The 24,611-nt window shown below is 33.5% G+C and overlaps 1 protein-coding gene across 1 annotated transcript; it reads right to left on the minus strand.

The window, feature by feature from the left end:
* Positions 1-3,809: 3,809 nt before the first annotated feature.
* LOC104214942 (phragmoplastin DRP1C) lies at positions 3,810-15,155 on the minus strand. Its single transcript, XM_009764669.2, has 16 exons — positions 14,838-15,155; positions 14,512-14,575; positions 13,790-13,894; positions 13,068-13,169; positions 12,441-12,491; positions 12,266-12,327; positions 9,962-10,052; positions 9,790-9,854; positions 9,503-9,697; positions 9,283-9,402; positions 9,119-9,189; positions 7,650-7,875; positions 6,432-6,482; positions 5,655-5,895; positions 5,208-5,347; positions 3,810-4,400 (listed from the first exon to the last, which is right to left on the minus strand). The coding sequence occupies exons 1-16, from the start codon at positions 14,967-14,969 to the stop codon at positions 4,275-4,277; spliced, it is 1,842 nt and encodes a 613-aa protein (XP_009762971.1). The 5' UTR covers positions 14,970-15,155; the 3' UTR covers positions 3,810-4,274.
* Positions 15,156-24,611: the final 9,456 nt, after the last annotated feature.

The raw sequence follows: 24,611 nt of genomic DNA on the forward strand, positions 1-24,611 counted from the left end.
CGTGAAAGTCTTGAAAAGATTACCTGGGAACTCGAAAAAAGCTACGCCATGTATGCACTAGATTTAAATTCGGGGACCGAATTCTATAAGGAGGGGAGGATGTAATACCCCTTATTAAAATAAGAGCATTTACCTAATTACTAATTAAAAAAAAAAGTACAAGTGGGCCTTAGCCCATCAGAAACGTAAATAGCATTAGGGGAAGGGAAATGGGTTAAAGAGATTTGGGGAAAAAGTTTTAACCAGCCACTTTTGGAGACCAAAAAAATTAATGTGAGACTGGTGCCTCTCTTTCAAGTGAAGGAACACGAGGAGTACTCAACGCAGATATGAAGAAAGAAAAGAACAATAGGAAGAAAGAAGGGAAGAACCAAAGATTTAAAAAGCTATGAAGATCATCTTTTCAAGAAGCTTTCACAAGCCTTCTCTAGAAATTAGAGGAGACGTGATTGAAGAGAGTTTGAAAAAGGAATTTTGGCAGCAAGATTGTAAGAATAAAGAAAAAAGGGAAATTCTTGGCTCTTCTTCAGTAACGCCTCACGCAGGGGAACAAATATATAGAGAACCAAGATTTGAAAGGTAGTTCTCTAACTCATGACCATGAATTTGACTTTTATATAATATGGGTAAGCTAAATTATGGATTAGTTTAATTTCTCATAGAACAGATAAATAAAATTTGACGAATTGATTTTCAAATATGAACCCTAGAGGGTTTAGTATTCTAATCTAGTTATGAATTAGCATGCACAAGGAAATTAACACGAGGTCGATATGATGTGATTATAGATTGATTGAAAGGAGTCTCATGGACTACTCGAGGTGGAAGGCATGGTATTTAGACAGGAGTACTGTGACTAGTAATCTTACCGCAATTTGTGTTTTCATAACCTGCATGGTTTATACCTTATTTTGGAAATAAAATGTGTTCCCGAATATTTGAAATTGCATGTGGCATAAGTCCTTTACTTGATATAGTACCGAACAGTTTACTTGAGATGTTTACCAATTAATCTAAACGTTTTTACCGTTACTGGATATATTTTACCGTTACTTGAGATGTTACAGTTATTTGACTTATTCTCACTGTTACTAGACATATTTTACTGTTGCTTGAGACATGATTATCGTTACTGAAATAAAATTACAAGATTTGATAACAAATGATATGCCCTTTATTATTTTGAAAATGCTTTTGTATGAGTATTTACTGTTTACAAGAAAGAGTATAAATGGGAGGAGACTTTGAAGGATCCCGTAGCTAATGGCGGGTTCGTTAGACCTGGTGCACCTTGTATTTACCGATTATCGAGTATAGTTATAGCCCTCGCTAGTGGGAAGGTAGAACTAGCATACAGTTACAGGTTTCCCTCGAGTAGGGACCTACCGTTAAAGTTGACTCCTTTTACGAAGGGGTCTATAAAGTGATACAGATTACATGATTCTTTCTTGGAAACCTCCCAAACATAAAGAATTGATATGACACAATGCTTACCGAGTTTATTACCGAATTGTTAAATTAATTTTTTTGTTACATGAAACACATGGTGAGAGTGATTATTGTTTATTATCTATGAATATTTTCTGATTACTACAAAAATATGTTTTCTGACTTGTCCCCTATTAAAAATGGTTGTGGTTAAATATTATTACTCACTGAGCTAGCGTCTCACTCCCCGCTATTATTTTTACAGAGACAGTAGTAGACGCAGGCGAGAATTCCGTTAATTAGAGTACACGAGTTGACAGTTCCTGGTGAGCCCTGCATTTACTCGCGTGGGTGAAGATTGTTATTTATTTGTTATAGTCTCTTTCTTGAAACTCTTAGAGTCGCTCCATAGTCATTTTCGTTAGTGTCATAAGTATTCTTTTATTGATATAGACTTGTGACTCGTATTAGACTTTTCTATCGTATACTTGGAGATGAAGTTAGTATTATTGTGTTGGAAATACTTCGTGGATGAGGATTATAACTTGTTTGGCCGATATAGGTTGGTTGTGTTGTTGATTTTTAATATAGATTTATTTTTGGATAGTCCTAAAACAGGAGAAACTCTGTCCAATTTTATGTAAATTACCGATGAGGCTTACTTGGGGGCACTTGCTCCTGAGTGCCGGTCATGATCCTAAATTGGGTCGTGACATTATAAAACTATTTCCCTTATTAAGCGATCTTCACGACAAAATGAAACGAAAAGTTACTGAATAATGGATGTTCTTACTCTTATATTTCTTGTTGGCTGATTTTTTTTCCATTTAAGGGTATAAGTATGAATTTTTCAAGATAGTATTTACAGTCTCTGCTCTTATCGATTTTGAAAATACTGTACTACTTGATTTAAATTACCTCATAAAATTATTACTTTTTGACCAAACAGTTTTTTTGATATTCGTATATCTGAAGCTCATGTCAATTATTTTAGTTGTCTGACTTTTCATATATCCCATATTATTAACTATGTTTTCCTTATAAATTTAATACCATCATTCTGCTTTGATATATTTGTGAAGGTTGTTTCGGTAGTTTGAAGAGATATGTAGAATATAAAGTGAGTTGTATGACCTCCTGCTAAAATTATTGCTACTTGCTACTACACTACTTGTTGCTATTGCTAATGGTTCTTCATCAAATATTTGCAATTAATGCACGATATATGAATATTTGTTTCGATTCGTCCGAGACTTTCTATAAAGGATAATCCCGTTTTACAATAGTCGTCTCTTGCAATATAATCTTTAAAGCTTGCTCTTGTTTAGGATTTAGTTTTGATTGTGTATTAAAAAAATTCTCAAGCATTTGTATGGCTTTTGACCCTTACTATCCTAATCGACTTTTTGTGTGTGTGTGTTTTTTTTAATTTCACCTTCAATGATATTCTGATATAATAAATTTATGTACCCTAAAAGTTTTATAAGCTTGAAAATTATTTTTACATTTTGATAAACTTAAAAAAGAACGGAATTAGATGCTTGCTAAATAGTTAATTGAAAGACTTAATTATTTGATCTTAATATTAGCTCATCTCATATTTTGAATATTTAATCGTAATTATAATTTTAGCTACTAAATATCAATTTGAAATTCTACTTTTGGATCTTGATGAGGTAGAAATAATAATGGTATTGAACCTTACCAACCATCTCTCTCAGACACACACATTTATATTCTTAATATTTTTTAGTTATTTGTTTTAATTATTGATTGTAATTGTAAATATTACACAAAAAATTTGATGAATAGTATTTTGAGTAAGAAATCAACTCAAATATTATATGAAAAATGTACTGTTCATATATATAGTTCTAAGATAATATAAAAGGAACTACGGTTATGTTATAGTTTTTAAATAAACATATTTGAAATATTAACTAAACCTTTAGTTGGTTGGATTAAAATATGGCATATATATATTTAGAATAGAAAGGGAAAAGGGGATCAACTTATTCATAGTAATATGTATATTGCTCGTTATTCTTGTCCAATTATTAATAGGATTAAACTAATAGTATTAAATAGTGCCGAATGTGTATGTCCTAAAAATGGCCTAATGTGAATGTTCTAAAACTAAAAGGATTATAAAGGCTAATATCTAAAATTCCGATTATGCTCTTTTATTATGAGTTAATATGCTTAATATTATAAGGTTATTTTTGTAAACCGACACTATATTCATGCTTTTATATTTATAATAATATAAATATAGATATAGATATAGATATAGATAGATATAGATTAGGCACAACAACTAATGAAATTGGTTATATTGGACTAGGTCATAGTACAAAATGGAAAATGACATCTCTGGAAAATATGAAAAACTCACAGAAGCAATAATTCCATCATAACTCACTGGAGTTTGAGTATAACCGAAAAACATAATAGCTCTTTCTAAGCAAAGTAACATACGCTACTCATTTAATTTTCCTAGCATGTGATGCTCAGCAGAAGCAAAACTGGACTAATCCCTTAGAACTACAAAGAATGAAAGAATAACAAATAAAGAAATAAATCCTGGCAGCGCACTTTAATGCTCCTGATAATTTTGCACCACCAAATAAGAATTCACCAAATACGACATTTTGTCAAGAACTCTGTTTGAAACTGAAATCCTTATTGCAAGAAGGTATATTGGCATCGAGAAAAGAACATGGCCCATGGCGTCCACCGGATAATAATGCGTTCATTTCCTACCACTTTATTTTTATATTTTATCCAGAACATGAATTATTTTTTCGGGTTACCTATATGTTTTTCCATAGTAAAACTAGGACTCATCATTTCCATGCAACAGCATCAATCTCATCTCTGGCTGACTTATATAGCTCAAGCCTTTTGGCTATGGTCTCTCTCTTTGCCATGAGAGAGGGATCCTCATCCAGCATTTTCCCCAGCTGCTCCTTCTGTACATACATTTAGAGAATATAAATTACGTATTTTCTTTCTTGGAAATGTCAAATATTTATTATTTTCTCTACACTAGCAAAACCCCCTTCTCCTTGTTTTCTCACACAAAACATATAGGATTCAGCAAAGTAATATCTATAGCCCTCACCTTCATCTGTTCAGATACTAAAACATCTTAACAGATTGATAAGATCAAAAAATGAAGAAATCAGAGCTCTGCTCTATTGGCTTTAGTTTCTCTCTAGTGTTTTATTCCGTATCCATCATCCATTTTGCATTAGCATCTCTAAATCTGAATATTCTATCACGTTTATTGAGCAGCGAAGCATCAAACGTTTTTTTATAGTAGAGACATGATCATGTTATGATTTGCCTTGATTTTCTTACACATTTGATTTTTACCTTTTCTTGAAGGAAGGTCAAACAGTTTTCCATAATTGATTTTTACTTTTCTAAAAGGCTACTATATTTGATTAATCATTTTCTTCAATTCTATAAATTGAACTCATACAATAACATAATAGAATGTAGTCTTTAAGAGAGTCTTATTTAGGGGAGAATTAATTCTCTCGATAAGTTATTTTCCCTCTTTTATATTAGTAGATTGAGACCAAACCATATTGGATTATTATGCTTCTTTTAGTAGATTTTTCTTTTTTGTCCCTTTTGTCATCGTCCCAACAGATCTACTCAGATAGCATAATCTATATTTAGCATAAAACTTTACTTATCCATTTTCGCTACAAAAGTCTCCCGAGGAAATAAAAATTGAGGAAACAAGTGAACAATCTCGAATACTTTACCTCTCTCCTTCCGACTTGAGCATAGAAGTGATTTAATAATGACCTCTTTGCTTCTCTGACTTGACAAAAGACAACAGCCTTAGGAATAGTATTCCTCAATGTTTCACAGACCATACTAATATAAGCAGAGACATTTGAACCTGTTGCAGATGAAGCAACATAATTTAGACGCTGTATGTCTTAAATTTTCTACTTTCGTAAGAATGGAACAGATATGTTTCACTAAAGTATCCTAGTGGGTGGAATCTACAAAGGAGTCTGCCATCTTTGAATAGAAAACACGAGCAATATACTATTTACCAATTCCCCGAATATGATTATATGTTCCAGTTCTACTAAAAAGTATCTTATGTGGTGGACTTCACAGAGAAGTGTGTGATCTTATTTTCAGTTCAGGAAATAATTATCGATGGAATGAAAAGGGCAAAGCAATCTGATGATACTTACCAATTCTTCTTAGATGATTATCTGAATAACGGTCTACATTTGGCGTTGCTGCTTGTGCCTGGTTTTGGGGGGTCTTTTCTGGTTCAGTTTGAAGCTTCCTAAAGAATTCAACTGTCAGGTAAGAAGACTCCATCTCCACCAGCCGCAAAACTGTCTTTCGACTTTCATTACGAAATTTCTCAAGAGCATCATTTGCTGCCGCTGCTATATCAGATTGAAGTGTCGGAAAACGTTTCAGTTCCTGCATATGAAGAGCACAGAATTCTTTCATCCTTTCATAAATCTCAGACAGAAATCCAATGTCTAGTGACTGCACAAATTCCTATAATCATACTTCAAAATCTTCCCTAGTTAAGAATTAAAAGACAAAGAAAGAAATATATACCTAAAAGCACTACTACACAAATCCTCGAAGGACAACTAGGATAACAATTCTAATTGACGATGAATGTGAACATTTTACAACTTGTCATGATACAAATGGATAAGTACTATGTTAAAAAATATTAGTAGATATAATTACTACAGTTTCAAACTAATATTGCAGCAGACTGAACGTATAGTAATCCTTTTGGATTCAGTTGAGATCCATAAAAATGAAATAGCAGGAAATTTGAAACATAAGCCAGCAGAAATAGCTACAGTTTTTGGGTTAAATATTTGAAGAATTATCAAAAGGATCAGCTCCAGTTTCCTATTGTTAAACAAGCAAACATGTGGGAAGAACAACATAATCCCACTCATCAGAGCAAGGCTTACAGAAGACCTCTGCTTTACCTGGGTTTCTACGATTGACTTCCTCACAAGTTCTTTCAGAATGGAATGCACCTGCAAAACACAAAAAAAAAAAAAAGCAGTTATCTTTGAAGAAGTAAAACTCTACTCTATGGGTCAAAATCGGACTTAGGAAATCAGGCGTAGGAAGGTCGTTAATTGAGAAGACTGTTCCGAGGTCGACCAAAGCCCAACAACGAGCAGTCGCTGAGCAAGCTGTTGAAGCTGAAGTCGAATAGCGAGGAGTAGGAATAACGGCTAGTGCAGTCTCGGTACTAGAGATGGGAATATTCTCTTGAATATTCCCTTTGTTGTACTTTTTTTTAGGGTTTTTAGAGTACATCCCATATAAATAGAAAAAGAGTAAAGGGGCACGTGAGATTAATTCTGAAAAAACTATTATAAGAAGTTGACCCTTGAGAGAAAATACAAAGTTTACCTTTCCATAGTGATTGATTTTATCGATTATTCTTCCTTCCCACTCACGTGATCCAAGAAAGCATTGTTCATTTTCTTATCTACTACCATATTTCGTTGTCAGAAGGAAGAATCTTCCACATCATTTGATATTTGGGTGAATTGTTCTTCCTATTTACATTTATTGCTACTTTCCATATTTATTGCTCATCATTCATTCTTCATTTATTCTCCAAAGTGCGCATTTAATGATAGAATACACGACTCCGAGCACTAAGTAAATGGTATCACTTAAACTTTTCGCTAGATCTAAGAATTATTATGCTTGACTAGGATTCACCTTTCACCTCAGTTACCTTTTAATTAGTTTAACAAAGAGTATTATACTTTTTGGTCAAACATCTACCATGATACGTGCTAGATCCCAAGGCTTCATGAGATCCAAACCTAAAATAGTCGTAGTTGATAAAAATACAGAAGAATAGTAATTTAAATACTTCAACATTCATAAGTAAGATTGCAAAAGAAATATATACTTAAGCATATTGAACTAAATATGTATCATCTTCTGAAAAGAGACATATTATATGTGTGTCTGTGTGGACGTTTGAGATTACCTTCTATTTTTTCTCCTTCTTAATCTACATTACCTCATACTGTTTGAACTATCTAATTGATAAAATCAAAGCTTTCTGATTTCCACAAAGCAGGATTTTGATGAAACTTAGCGTAATGTCTACCACAGATATATAACACTTGAACAAGACAAACATATTAAACAAGAATCAAAATTAAGAACTTTACTGCATCAACTGAGGCTTCAGCGGGGCCTTTGAAGAAGCCAAGGGATCCATCAATTAGCCTTCTGTACCCTTGCTCAGGAGCAATTAAGTGAGGTTGGTATCCATCTGCCTCAGAAATAACCTTTTTGACATTACTCGTTGACAGATGACGATCAAATGGAAGCTTCTTAAGAGCATCTGGTAGCTGATGGTCAAAGACACGATATATTCTATCGCCACCTGGCCTCCTGAGATCAAATAAAGTATAGCTAGTAACCCTTTTATAAGAAAATAGAACATTTTACAATCATATAATATAATAGTAAAGTGAAATAGAGTTCGATTCTCCTGGCCCCTCGAACTCAGATCAGTGTAACTTCTTCTAATAAGTTCAGCGTGTCAGCTCATGATAGAACAAGAGTCAATCAATCAACTATGTCTCAATCCCAAATAAGTTAGATGGGCTATGTGAATCCTCTGTACCCATTCTGCTCTATTCAGATCCATATCAAGATCCATATCATTCCAGTATTACATGATTTATCTTGTAAGGAATTAGGGACTATCTAAAACCAGAGGTTTTCTAAATCTCAGACTTATACCTACAGGGACATTCAGATCTCTAACCAGAAAGATTTGTAGAATAAATTTTTGATTAACTCCTCATTACTCAAATGAATATTTCCAACCTAAGATTTGGAAAGATTAACAGCCTACTTAATTAGCACAGACACACGCAGTATACTAACTCCATCATTGACTGCCATAGTCAATTGTGTGCTCGCCCACGTATTTATTGTCTAACATCCATTTTATAGTTAGAAAGGAGGGAAAGGATTGTGCTACAAAAGTGCAGGGGTTTTACCCGTAAAACACAAAACCCCAAAATGAACTTCCACATATTATTGACAGTGGAACTTAAAAGGAAGATTCTAGGAATGGAGAAGACGCAAAAGAATTTAATCACTGTACTATGGCTCATAGAAGGAAAATGATGTTAAAACCTGCTCTTGAAGTTTCATATGGGTATCAAACTAGTATAAATGGTGGCAGCATTCATTTTACAGTTTTAGTAGGCTCAAATCTGACAGCAAGCCTGTAGCTGATGTCTGTGCATGTTTACCTAACTGCTCTCGTTGTCAAGAATATACGTTCTAGAAGAGCTTATTTTCCACACGTCAACGGCAATGAGGAGGAAAACGCTTATATGCATACATAATAAGCATTCATGTTCTAACATGTCTAATTCATGAGTCAAGACAAGTTACTTGAACATCTTCAAGATAAGAATGAGGATAGTTGGGTGCTATACCAACTAGAATCTCGTTACACTTCCACAGTGAAGAGATAAGGTAAACAAACTACCAACTGGAATCTTGTTACGCCTCAAAATTAACCATTTCCATGGACAGAATGAATGAAGTTCATTTAAAGAAATACTAGTAGCATGCTGTGATTCTATGTTATGAAGTTCTAACTGTTAAGCATTACCCTCCTTCCAGGTGTTCTCTAAATATTCGATCGAATGCACGGCACATTTCCAAAATTGTGTACAGTTGTGCCTGTAGAAAGACGAAATTACTTCAAATTAATAATTAAGAAAATTAGCTCCCAATTACCATTAGTTCTCAGATTTAATCATATCCTGTAATTACCCCTCCATCTACACCAACAGGTCGGCCAATTCGGTCCAACTCAGAGTTAAGCTCATCAATTGTCTTATTTATTAGAGCAATAATGCTTGGTATTCTCTGTCTAATCACAGTCTCCAAGTGCTGAAATTTCAAAAAGGAAAAAGGCAAAAGGTTAATAATGGTAATTCAGGGAATTCTTAACCCAAAAGGAAATATTTGAAAGCCAAAAAGGAAAACCAACCCTAGATAGAAGTTTGGCAAGATATTCAGCTCCCATTTTATGAGCAAGATGTCCATATTCAGGACTGGATTCGAAATATTCCTGCTCCTTCCGACGAGCGGCCATCATATCTACATTCTTGTTGATATCAGCCTGTGAACGATTGACAATTCCAACCCATGGATGTTGAAGCTTGTATGATCGACCCTCAAGTACCTTAAACATCAATAAAACTAAAAATAAGTAAAGAATATAGTAGGCAATACGTATTGCAAGGATCACAAACTAGTGTAAAGTATGGATCATACATCCAAGGCATTGGTTCCCTTATCCATCAGATCAAGTTTTGTTAAAACTCCAAATGTTCTTTCACCTGAAATATGAACAGAATATAAAGTACAATCAGAAAATTCAGTATCAGACACCCAATTTTAGCATGACCTATTGGAAGTGCGGAATTAGCATATCCCACCGTAATACCTGAAGGATCGACTTCTCTTGCAAGCTTTATTGCATCAGAAGTTGCAATATCTTGATTGGCTGGAGAAATAGCCAATATGATGCAATTGGGCTAGTACAAAAAGCACATAAAGTTTAAACATGTTATAGATAGAACATGATAACTCGTTCTTGTTAGTAGCTTCAAAGTGTAGTTCGGCAAAAAAGAATATGGAAATAGAAAAACAATCTTTCATCAATATCATGCAACTTCACCACCCTCTCTCCCTGAAGATAAAGCCCACATGTTCTTTAACATTCCAGAGAAGTAGCTTATGCTGACACAGATGAAATATTTGAGACAAAGGTAGGATGTTTCAAGAGGAGCTCTATATATTATTTCTACCGTGAAAGAGTATATCAATGCAGTGGTGATCTTCTCATCTACAGGCAGACATTCAATATCCAATAGCCCTTTCCAAGTAATATGACTTTTATGCATTGTAATTCGAAGAGATATTGGAGACCAATCAGTAAGCGAGTGGGAATTTTACTTATCCCTAAAAAAAAGGAAAAAGAAAAGAGAGTCTGAATCTTACCTCCACATGCTATTGCCCTAAAAGCTCAGTTTAGAAAAGCAAACATGTAATACACTGTTCAAGACAAACTTTAAAGATACTTGTGGGTGCTTAAGTTGTGGTAGGAACAACAGAGCAGATCCCAAAGAAGATACATGGATGAAAAGGAGTTTGGAAAGGGTGGGGTGGGGTGGGGTGGGTGGGGGGGGGGGTGTAACATAACAGCATCTGAACACACCTATTCCTGATAACATTATTAACAAGATCTAGATTAACCGTTTTTGTGGTTAAAGAGTACCAATCAGACATGATAATGAGGTTACATTCACAACGGTAACTGTGGCAGTATGTTCCTCTACAACTTGCTGTTTGTTAAGTTAGCGAGGTTCTTTAGCACATATGAGAGAGAACCTCAAATGGTATTCCTTTCAGGAGGAGACTACGAGAATTTACATGAACTTAATCATTGATAAGGACCATACACTTCAAATATACTCCCACTGGTAAAAGTAAATGGAACACTAACATAGTTTGCTTTATAATACACTGATCATTCAGAGATGAGCTCATAGAATAACATATTCTTTCATGAAGAGCACACATCAGCAGAAATGAAGGCTTTACGGGGTTTAACACTAGTTGAGAGGCTTGCAACAATACTTGCTGTTTATTGTCTTGTGAAAAGTTATAGGAGAGCATATAAGTTGTTTGGACAGTAAGAGCATCAGAGTATATTTCATTATTTTGGCAGAAAATTTGTAAGTGTTTCTCACACTTTTCTTGCTGAAAAACACAAGTGAGGATAAGTTGTTTGGACAGTAAGAGCATCAGAGTATATTTCATTATTTTCGCAGCAATAAGTAAGAAATTTGGGCAGGTCTTGTTTCTCTCAGTTTTCTTGCTGAGAAACAAAGTGAGGTTAATCATGTCCTTTACTAAACATAATGCAAAATTTGAAACATCACATCACTACCGAATGTCCATTTTAGTCATCAATCTTATGCAAGGGCTTGCCCAAGACATAGATGATGTTGATTGTCTGGTGTAAAGTAATAGGAGAGTGTTCAAGTGACAGTAATTGCCTACATGTATTCTGCTGTTTTGGTAGCAATCAGTAAGAAATCTGGACAAGTCATAGTTTTCCCACTTTTCTAACTTCGGAAAAACCTACAGTTCGGTGAAGCTATATTTCATTAATTTTTGTGGCAACCAAATAGAAACTTGGACAAATCTGTTTCTCACTTTTCTAGCTGAGAAACAACCTACATTTCTTGCAGCTATATTGTTATATTTATGAGAAGAAAAGTGAGGCTATGTTGCCCTTTAATAAGTATAATGCTAATAACATATCATATCAATTTCAGATGAGCCCTTGTTAGTCATCAACAATGTGAATCTCAGTTCGCATGAAGATATCACATATATCTGGCTTCATTATCATAAAGATGTTGATAATTTGAGCTTTAAATCTATTTTCCCACCTTTGCTCTAGATCTTGATGTTCTTAAGTCCACATGAATTCTTTTTTGTCACCCTATACCTATAAGTAAAGCAGCAAAAAATATATTGTATTTCCTATGTAAATGATCACATTAAGACTTTCATACTGATGGACGTATATTTAAATGGTAGATGTAGAAAGGTAATACATAAGTAAATTGCCAACTCCACAAACTTTAACTGTTAGTACAAAGCCAAACGTAGTTCAATAAAAAGTAATTCTGTATCTTTCAAGTAGTTAGTTATTCAAGCTTGAACGTAGTCTTACTTTTTCCACATAAGAACGGACCATCATTTCAATATCCTCAACAATGCTCTCTGGTTGTCCCTCTGCATAATTCAAGATTTATCATATCAATTCCGCCAACAGCTAAGTAATACAGCACCACAGGAAGATTGGCTCCTTTTCTATACCTATAGGAAAGTAGTGATTTCGTGCTCACCTACAGCAACCTTTGTCAACCCAGGAAGATCAATGAGTGTTAAATCTACCACTGTAAGACAAAACATGCACTTGATAGTCATTAACTTGAAACAGTAACTATATCAATATAGGCATTTGCTATTCAAGATTATAAAGAGGGGGAGGGGGGGGATAGAAAAATATGACTCACAATGATGTGGCATAAATAAAGCACTAATTCTAAAGAACTTTTGGTCAGGACCTCAAATTTAACCGGCGTAACACACAAACTATCTTCTATCTGGTGGATTATGGCTGGTCCATTAATGCATTTAATATTCGCCGTAAATTCTTTCTCTATCAACAACAAACTAGGATACATTATAGTATTATACCCATGCAAAATGCCTAACTTCACTTAAGATTTGCTGATAGGTCATAAAGAGCTGAATTGATATATGTTAAACTGATGTAATCAGATTGTCAATAAAACCAAAGTAGACATGATGCTTTATGATAGTTGACTGACAAGAATCCTCAAAGATATTGTTAGGAAATGCGTCATAGTAAGATGGTCAATTTAGACCATAGCCATATTTCAAGAATTGAACAAGTGCAATCAACATAAGCAAGATTTGATAAACTGGTAAGGATGCAGAAGACATACCATTAGGAGAATAAATGCTCAGGTGAATTGGAACATTAGAAATTTGCTTGGTCTTCCCTGTTATGCGGTCTGTCTCATCTGCTATCTCTTGACGTACCGCAGCTGCATAAACAAACATTATGTTGTAAATAATGAAAAGCTTACATTTGAATGGATGATGGCATTATTCTCGCACATAAATGTTAATGTCAACTCAAAATTCGTTCTCCTTTTTAAAGGAAAGTTTGATGGGTGGAAACTTTGTAAACAATGGAAGCAGTTGAGATCTCTAATTCATCTTGTGAACAGAAATCAGAGATGGGAGGAAGTGGGCATGACATAGAATGCGAGGACAATCAATCTCCAGTTCTAATTTTAGGAAAGAAAATTATCATTGTAACATGCTTTTACGCGTATCTGGAGGACTTGATCTAACATATGCCTGAATGAAATAATCTTTTGACGAACTGCAGTAGTGGTCACTGGCAAGGATACAAGCCTACTCAAACGCCTCTCTCTAACATTTCATACCAAGTTGCTCAAAGTGTCTTTCTTATTAGAAGATCTCAAAAGATTTTCATTTCAAGTTAAAGTAGGGAACTCATGAACTGACGTACATATGTAGCATATGGAGCGTACAAACCTAGTAAAAGTTCAATTATCATGCAAACACATATCAAATAAACCAAAACTGAAAGACCAGCAGTTAAAGAAAGTAAGTTTCTTATAATATCAAAACTCACCAAAGTCAGGATACTTTTTCTTTGGAGCATGCAGAAACTCCGCATATTCAGCCCCTCCCTCAGTCTTATGCAATTGAAGTACCAATGGCCTCCTTGTGACGATGCCTTTCAAATTTCAAAAGACGAGGAAGCAGAAAGCCAAATTAGATGAAGTATAAACTCAAAGAGTAATTAGGGGAAAAGAGAAATGACTGGATAGAAATGTGCTTAACTGCTAACTTCAAATCATACAACGACAATTGCAACAAACACTCTTTAATCTCAAAAAGCAAAAAAGTAAAGAGATTTATGAGAGAAGATCAATAATTTGGTTAGGGACTTGTATCTCAGTGAGCGGATAATTGTGAGATTCAGAGAACTTCTAGTTTTAGGTAACCTCTAATCTTACGAGACATATTAGTTAGTAATGGAATGAAATTGGTCCGAAGAGAGAAAAAAGGATATAGAGGATTCATATAGCAGACGCCAACTAGTTTGAAATTGAGAGCAGTTGAATAACCTAATAATCAAATAAAGTACCTACCCTAGATTTATAAGACGCCAATAACTACTCTATCACTTCTTCACTATGAAAATAGAGACTTTTAGATCAGTACCTAGAAATATTACCATGTGATACTTAAATCAGTGTTCAGCATTACACTTCTCTCATCAATAATCATGAATCACACTTTCCACACATAAAAATGCAATCCAAAGTTTTTAAAAAATATTAAAATTACCTGATCCACGAGGCAGGAAATCTCTACCCACGACGCTTTCCAATACAGATGATTTTCCAGAGCTCTGATTGATTATCACACCACAAAATCAGAAAATGAAACGTTCCAAACAAAAATAAATGCATGTAACACTATTATAATGTAGAGATTCGTATTGCGGACTCCAACTAGTCAGAGATTCAGAGTTATTTGATTTATTGATTCGCTGTATAATAATGTTGAACATAACGAAGACGAAAAAATTGAAAAAGAATGATTTAAATATATGTGACCCCGATTTTTGGGATCGAGACGTTGTTGTTTATGATTAACGTAGGAATACTAGCCTGACCACCGACGACGGCGACAGTAGGAAGAGCTTCCCAGAGGGACATTCCTTCACCACCATGATCTCCTAAGATAGTACAGGCTCGTTGAATTCTGTTCACTAATCCGATCAAGCTTTCTAGGGTCGCCATTACTATGCACTTCTATGGGATTTTGGTTTATTTTTTAGAGTGATGATTAATATTGAGGAATTTTTGGGACTTGGAAAAAAAAAATTGCGAAATTTTGGGATTTGAAAATGGGGTGGAATAAATGCGTTTTTTATCTGAAAGAGTGATTGCGAAGACGAGGTGATGATGGAAGATAACGAGAATAACGGTTTAGTTGTTTGTATTTTCTTTTTTTAGGACTGTTTGTATTAGCTAATAGTGAAATGCTACTCTTCTTGTAATGTTTATCGGTCCGTTCGGTTCACTTCTGTTTCATTTTATCAATTTTGCGGTTCAATTTTTATGTGACAATTTGGACAAAACATGATTTTTTTAAAAATAACGTGAGTTGACTAAGGTTAATATTTTGTGTAAACGATTCCGGATCGGTATTTTGACGATCCCGGTAGGCCTGTATCGTGATTTTGGATTTGGACGTATGCTCGAAATTGAATTGGGAAGTCCCTAACTTGGTTTGACTTGTTTTGCCGAAAACTAGAAAATTGAAGGTTTGAAAATTTCGTAGGTTTGACCGTAGGTTGATTCTGTGGTTATCGGGTTCAGATTTTGGTTCCGGGACTTGGTTCGGATCCGTTTTGTTATTTGAAACTTGTCTTATTTGAAACTCATATGCAAAACTTGGTGCAAATCGGAGTTGGTTTAATAGGTGTTACAACCCATGTTTTTGTACCTGAAAGTACGTCGTGAGTCAATTGATGTAAGCTCAAAAAGGATGAAATCCTTCTACAAGGACAAGAAAGGTTTGCCGAAGTATTAAGCAAGTTAAGATGAATATGAGACTTTTTAATCATAATTTAAATGAGTTTAAATCCATGATATGACTATATATGATATTTGGATATGAAGTATAAAGTTTGAGAAAAATTGCGGAAAAACCGACTAAGGATTTGCCTTGTAACTAAACTTTTTGAGAAATATATTTCGTGTGCTATATGATGTTTTTTGGGACATATTATATACCAAATTGAAGGTCTTGGAATGTAGTTTCCAACGCTCTTAACCATTCTTTCATACGACATCCGGATAAAAAGATATAAACATTTGAAAAAGGGCTAATGAGAGGGTGCCACGTGGCACTTTTTGACTTTTAGAAAATGGGATGTTTATCTCTATGTCTCGTCTCTTACTTTAGTTTTCTAGAGAGCTCGACCATATAACACCCCTAAACTCACCCTCAAGTCCTCCATAAGGATTTTCAACGATACTATCATCCAGGGCACGAAATCAAGTAGTGATAACATCAAAATGATCCCTACGACGTAAATATCACTATATCACTTTTTTTTTCCTTTATAGTTTGAGATTTTGAAGGTATTTTGAAGTTAATAAGAATGCCTAATTTCTGGTTTTAAGATCTTAAATATCAAGGAAGTTTGATCAATTCATTTCATAATAGTTAGAACTGACGGGACAGTGATCGGAAGCCGTGAGTTCGAGTTATTTGATTTGTAATGGACTGTTTTGTGGGCTGTTTCGTGTAGCTTTTGGGATGTATATTTTGCTGCTATTTAATGGAGTTTTTGGAGAATATATGGTGTGGAGAAACACCACGTAATGGCAAAATGACGGATTAGTCATTGGCAAAATGACGGATTAGTCATTCTTTGTAATATTTTCGGGGTGTTGGACACTACTATAGTCGCTGTTTTTGGTATGAATTTATTGGGGTGTGTTGGGCTGTTGTAAGCTAAATATAATATGGATTTCGACTTGCATCCACTGTAGGAAGTAATTATATTGTGTTCCTATAGGCTCTTAAGATTATCTTGGCATTGGTTAAGTTAAATGGATGAACTAGACATGAACTAGTGAATAAAGTTGCTAATTAAGAATAATTGGAGTTGTGAATCATTTTCTTTGTTATGGATATATGGTATAAGGCTGGAATTATTGATGAATGACTTAATTATCATGTTAGTGATACTATTGAGTTAAAGTAAAAAGTCTATAAGGGGTGATATGGGGTATTCAAATTCCAATTGGAGCTTGTCGCTCGTCGTAAAATAGTTATGACTTGTTGTTATTTTACGGTGTCTTGTTATTGATAATTATGTATTGCTGGAATTCTCTGGTAATTGTTGTTGGTATATTATATTTGAGGAGGCTCTTGTTACAAGGGAGATGCTGCCCGAATATATATAAACGAGCTACAAGTTTAAGTTGAAGACTTAGCCTTTATTCAATACTGATTTTGAATCTCCTTATGCAATGGTAGATTGAGTTGAGTTTTTTGAAGAATTGCTTGGGAGGTATTAAGGAATCACCATAGTTAAGGTATGTTAAGGCACTTCCCTCTTTCTTTTGGCATGATCTAAAGCGAAATGAATACGCTATTTCATAATGGATCTACTCCTAGAAACTAAGGTTGCCCATGTTGTTCTTTCCTTATAAAGTTCCTTTAAGCAAGTATGTATGATCCTTGAATCCTATAGAATCTCATTGATGGTATGATGTCCATAATGTTAATCGAAGGTGCAATGACCTTAAGTCACTCCAAAAGGTTTAGAACGTGATTCCATGAGTCTAGCATGCATTATATATAGTATCTATTTTACTCTACCGAGTCGCGCTATAGTAGGCCGGGTACGACACCTATTGTGCAACCATTGATCAGTTGGATTTACCGAGCTCCACGTGGCCGGGTATGATTCTACCGAGCCTTATGATGGCCGGATACGTTTTTACCGAGCCCTCTTTGAGGCCGGGTACGATATGATGATGATGATGATGCCTACAGAGGCATATGTTTTTAAACGTTTATGTATATATATGTATTATGCATTTCATGTTAGTAGCCCCCAGAGGCACGCATATGTTACAGGTTGTATCTCTTCTATCTCTCTTTATATTACTATTCTTGTTTATGCTTTCCTGCCTTACATAGTCAGTACTTTATTTGTACTGACGTCCCTTTTTCCTGGGGATGCTGCGTTTCATGCCGCAGGTCCCAATTGATAGGTTGACATTCCTCCTAGTAGGCTATCAGCTCAGCGGAGATGTTGGTGCACTCCACTTGCTCCGGAGTTGCCTATTTGGTCAGTATGCTTTGGATATGTATTGATTGATATGGCGGGGCCCTGTCCCAACCTTTATGATTTTATGTACTCTTAGAGGCTTGTAGACAGATGTCAGGTTTATGGATACTTGTATGGCCTTGTTGGCCTATGCGTTAAGTTTACACATGGTCATGTCAGTCTTATAGGCCTGTATGTCATATGTATAAGTTTGTATATCATGTTGGGTCATCATATGTTGAGTATTCCCGTATGTTTTATTCTTGTTATCTCATGACGGTTTTCTGGCTCATTTACTCAAGATAGTATAATAAGAAAGATATATTATGCTGGTACTCGGTTGAGTAAGGCACCGGGTGCCCGTCGCGGCCCTTCGGTTTAGATCGTGACAATAGGATTCAGACTCCTGGTTGTGATTTTAGAATTTCTTGAGTTTTCTTTAAAATTTCATGCATTTTGATATCTGATTCGTAGTTCTAGGTGTTATTTTGGTATTTTGATCGCGCGAGCGAGTTCGTATAATGTTATTACACTTCTGTGGATGTTTGGTTTTAAGCCCGAGCAGCTCAGGTAAGTTTTGGATAGGCTACAGACCATTACAGACTTAGAAGTTGCTAGTTTCAGTTGTTTTCTGATGTCTGGTGTTTTGTGCTTTGTGATCGTGAAAGGAAAATTATGATTGGGGTGGAGTAACTCTTTGCGAATGCGAGGAGCTGGTCGCGAACACGAAGCGGAGGGGGCTTACCTTCGCGGTCATGCAAACCCTACAACGAGAAACTGAGCTCGTGTATGCCCTCATGTCACGCGAGGGCAGACAAGCACACCCAAAATTTCTGTCTGAAGTAGGCTTTGATAGATTCACCTCATGCAAACCCTACATCATGTAAATAATTTCTCAAATCGTTTTTGAAGGGAGACAACACCTTTGAAGGTAAGAATACGCTAAGAGCAAGGAGAAAAATTCAACTACGAGTTTTGCCTTTTTTCTTTCTATTTTTCATATTGGTTATGAATTTTTGTATTGAAATTTTACATACTATTATGAGTAGCAAATTTCTTATCTAGGATTTTGATGGGACGTTTTCTGGATAAATTCTTGTTACGTTTTTATATTTGTTATGAATTTTTGTATTGAAATTTTACATACTATTATGAGTAGCAAATTTCTTATCTAGGATTTTGATGGGACGTTTTCTAGGATAAATTCTTGTTACGTTTTTATATAATTGAGCCAAGATAAATTCTTGTTACGTTTTTATGTAATTGAGCCAGTTGAATTTCGGTACTTGTTCAACTACGTGCTTATTTCAATTGATTGAATGGTTGTCGATTAACTGTGTCTATTTATTATGTCGAGAGAGAATTCATATTTAAGTAGTTGTTGAACAATTTCACTCCCTAGGTATATGAGAGATCAATACGACGAGTTTAAAAGCAAGATTCGTGATAACAAAACCGTGATGTCATAGTGATATGTGAAAAATTACCAGTTAGCAAAATTCGAGAAAATATATCTAGTAAATTACTGAGATTGCTAGAGAGAGAATTATGGTAAGTTGAATGGTCACGATCAATAGAGAATAAATCAGGGAGATTATAGATAACATTGTGAGAAGGAATCCGGTAATTGGGGAAATCATAACTCTAGACCCCCTTAACCTTGTCTCCAGCTTCACTCTCTTTAGTTGATAATTTAACAGCTTTAATATTTGTTAGTTAAGTAGCTAGAAATAGAAATCTTATTTTTTATAATTTAGAAATTTATTCTAACTTGGCTTTTTAGTGATAGTGAACTGTTGTAGCTAAACTTTAATTCTTTGTAGGATTCGATTTTGGACTCTAAAATCGGATTATATTTGCAACGATTGCTTAGTCCTTTTTATAAGGCATAGTTGAGCGAGATCAGACATATAATGTTGGAATAATAAAATAATTGAGAATAATTTTCAAACATATATAATGTATGTATATTATAAAATGTACCTCTAATTTAAATAATTATTTTTTATATTACATGGATGGAATATATTTTTAAAAAAGCTTTTATTTTTTTTCATTCTCAATTCTATAATTATATTTTGAGGTTATATTGTAAGTGTTAAAATTACTAATACAAACAAATTATTTCAATTAATTTTGTTATTGCGCTACATTATTTTATTATTTCAACATTAGATATGCTTGAAAAAATATTTTGCACTTTATTACTTTATAATTAAAATTTATTTGTTCTATAGGTAAGTTCAGAGTACAGATTAAAAAGAGTAAAAAACTTATAATATAGGTAAAAGAAAAAAGGCAAAAAAATTTGAAGGGTAAATTAAGTATTTGATAATCAAAAGTTTGAGAAACTAGTACTACAACCATAATTAAGTGACTTTATTGTATTTTTTTGAATATTCTACTCCAATTTATCATGTTCAATAGTATCTTTCGTCTTTTCTAATCAAACCTCCACCTAGGAATGACTTCAAAATGCAACTAACAATCACATTCATGCGCCAAAGCTGATATAACATACCAAAATTACAAAATGCTCTCTCCGTTCATTTTTACTTGGCATGTATATTAAAAATAAATTTTCTTTTTTACTTATCACTTTTACGCATATCAAGGAAAGAAATTTTTTTTTTCCTGTTATACCCACTGTATTTATTACTCATTTCAAATCATTTTCTCAAACCTAATAAAATATGCATCAATTAATATGAGTATTACGGTAAATTATGCACTTTATTTATTATTTCTTAACAGCTTGTTTGGATGGCTGTTACATATTGTTTCATAATGTATTGTATCGTTTGATAAATACAATATTGAGATATATTGTATCGTTTGCTGTTGTCCCATGATATCACACACCAGCAATATGGAAAATAAACTTGCAGTATTATAAAAAAAAACTATGATACGGAGTAAATTTATTATATAAAAAGGTTTGGCAAATGATAAAATAAATTTATTTAATAATAATGAAGGGTGAGATGAGAGAAAAAGATAAAATAACGACGGAACCACACCAAATCGGTCGTTACATTAGGTGACACATTTCATCGTTATATAACGACAGATTTATTGATACGATACAATAAAAGTTAAGTAAAAACCATAACAAACATCATATTTAATGTAACAATACGATACAATACAATAGGTAACAACCATCCAAACAAGCTGTAAGGGGCGTGAAAAGTCAAAACGTGCCAAGTAAAAGTAAACAAAGGGAGTATTAAGTTGTTGAACTGTCTGTTTCGATGTCATATCATACTATATTATAAGTATGAAGACTTTTAGGCAAGATTGAATTACTAAAATGCCCATCAAAAATTTGAACGACATTTTTGCCCTTCAAAGAATCACTATTTTAATAACAATAATATACAAAATAATAAATATATTTCATAATGAATAGTGCACTTTTAAGAATCATAGAAAAAGGCAACCCGTGAATGGTTAGTTTTTAGTTTTTACCAAGACCTTTGGTGTTCTGGCAAAGGTGTATCTAAGATAATTAATTTTCCTATGATAATGAATAATTACTAATGATGCCTTCCATATTGTAATGGATAGGAGTAATTATTGTTGAAAACAAAAGCAAGTCATCTTTATGGTTTTCTCACCCGTTGAAGAAAGCCATCAGTTTCACAATTAAATTACTAATGAATTATCTCATCGGCTGAAGAAATCCATTAATAACCAACTAAAGTATGATATAACTAGAGTTTGTTCAATTTAATTCCTACAACTAGCAATAATTCATTTAATAACTCAGTTAAAAAAAGAATAGACAAAACGACTAAATACTTAATTAGACCATTGAAGACAGATGTATTGGGTACCATTATATTTTGTTGACTCTTAAAATTCTGAGAACACTTTGAGATATTTAAATGTCACCAGAGATGATCAAAGAACAAGAACATTTTAGGATATTTGTAGATAGATAGAGACTTTGAAAAATATATTGTTGTTATCATAGAAGTTAGAGAATTTTTACCTTTTTAGAGTTGTGTGAAGTAAATCTATGATGATTCGCTAATATCAATTGCTCTATAACTGTAAGTGTATAATGCAAAAAATCGCAATTCCCAATCGGATTTGTCTTTTGATATTTCTTGTGATTTTTCTTTAATTCAAAATGTTTAGTGAAAAATAGGGAAGAAGCAAGTGATGTTGCCGGCAGATGAAGTAAACTAGATGCCTGTGTTGTATATGCCAGAAAAAAGTCGAAGGTTAATTTTTCTTATTCTATTTTCCTTCTCCGATCTTTCCTCAAAGTTTAGTAGCTTTTACTACACTATCTTTCAAGGAGTTGACTGATATTATTTGGGATAAAAACCAAAACTTCTGATAGAGTGAAAGACTGGATTTAAGCTACTGGAAATACAGTTGTTCCGGGTCTCGTGTACATGCATCCAAATTAAATTAAAGAGTTTATTATATTTTTTGTTATTTCCATCACCATAATTTTTATTTCCCTCTAATTTTAACATTGTTTTTCTTTCGCATGATTTTTATTTATTTTATCACTAGTTAGTGTGTGTATATATTCCTTTTGAAATTAAAATAACCATTAGATGCAACATGAAAATGAAGATTTTTTTAAACAAATCAACAATTATTTATATGTAGACGAATACTTGTAATGTTAGATGAAAATTACCACCTTCTAATCATGCACCATTACTTCAAGTCTTCAATAAACATACAAAATCATAATAAGAAGGGTAGATTTGAATTTATGTACGTACTTTTTTTCTTTTCTTTTATGATTCTTACTTCCTTGTGTAAGTAACTTTTACTTGCCAAATTTCACTACTGGTTAATTATAAGCAAGTTAAAGGTTGTTTGATGCTTCGCTATTTTAATAAAAAAACGAATATTAGGTTGCTTGTGTTGGTTTAGTTATGGTTTCATTTTTGGATAGAAATAGTTGGAGTTCTTTAGGATTTTTCTCTTTGATTTCGATCCTTCTCCAATTATTTCTTACCTCCCAGGACAAAGAAAAAATAATAATTCGGAAAGGAGAGAGCACCGACTGGGAAAAAACGTCAAATTTTCTAGAAGCTCAGCCTATGATTAGGTATGGCTGTACAGATTCACAAAAGCTCAGAGAAGTCGACCAATAAATCTTTACAATTTGGACTAGGCTTTAGTTGTATTAAGCGTATTAAGTAAATCCGTGTCAATGTGAGCAAGTTTACATCTTTGCCAAATGACATAATTTCGGATAACATTAAGGCAATTTTGGCTAGGGACATATGCTGAACTTAATGCTTTGAAGGTTGAAATGCAAGGATATGCTTCAATCAAACACTACTCCCACGTAAAAAATTCCGTAGAAAAATGTAAACTTACGTTCTAATAAATGGAGTAACAAATATCAACCATTTGTACTCATTAAGAATAGGAATAGAGATGATCATTTCATTTTTTGATATTAATAAGCTCAATGGTCATTCTTTTCATCTTCCTAACCTCAAGATGAATTCAAGATATAAAAGACCTCGCAAAGTACTCCTTGAACACTTAAAATTAGATCTTCCATCATCGAGAATGTTAGGTCTTATAAGCTTGAAATGTCCCCCTTTTTTATGAGTTTTATTAGTCTCTGTAGCAAAAGCTATTATCTTCTTGCTTTTACTTCTTTTCTAGATATTAGTTAACTTGTATATGTTCATACCTGAAGGTGTCAACAAGTAATTATTATTTGTTATTTGTGTAACTTTTCCTCAAGTCCCGATTAATGTTCTTTAAATTTTGATCCTTCACCGAATAATATGTATATATATCATAAGTTATTTTGTTTTTTAATTTAGGATTACGTCAAATTGATTTAATTTACTACTATGCTTAATGATGCATGGAAGCTAGATATATATGTGTTCTTTATGTATTACAACATATAGAAACCTTTTGAAGTCAAGCATAGGTCATTTGAATAGCAAATATCCTAATTTCAAAATGTTATTAATTAGAAAATCTATGCATTTTTTGCTTATGCAACAATATAATTTTATTTAGTATAGTTCAATTTTGTTTTCTGCTGGGAATTACTGACTCTTGAGTCCAAGAGTTAGTGTGTAAATTGATATACTTGGTTAAATAAAGATAATTAATTAATTTTTCCCCTTAAATTTTGTCTTTCCCAATTCCATTTGCTTGTTTCGAAGGTAAAACCTCTTCAAAAAGTCTGATTGTATAAGAAAGAATTTAATATGAGTAATATGAGGTGAATTCAGTGCATTAACTAAAATTAGAAGTGGATTAATATCCCGCGGTTAATAGTTATATCTGTCTAGAATGTTCTCTATGAAGTGTTCGAAACTTTAAACAAAAGGAATTAGAAATGAATAGTCCTAATTTTACATGGAGTTTGTTGATAAAATAGATGAGCATTGGAAGAAGAGATCAAAATGAGTTGCGTTGGTAGGATAGATTATTTGAAAGAATAATAATAATAATACTCCCTTCTTTCATTTTTAGTTGTCCACTATTGACTTTGCACACTCCTTAAATACTACAAATAAAGTGCATAATTTACCATTATACCCATATTAATTGGTGTATAGTCTTAATGGATTTGAGA

Source organism: Nicotiana sylvestris, chromosome 11 (genome assembly GCF_000393655.2).
Source record: "Nicotiana sylvestris chromosome 11, ASM39365v2, whole genome shotgun sequence".
NCBI lineage: Eukaryota > Viridiplantae > Streptophyta > Magnoliopsida > Solanales > Solanaceae > Nicotiana > Nicotiana sylvestris.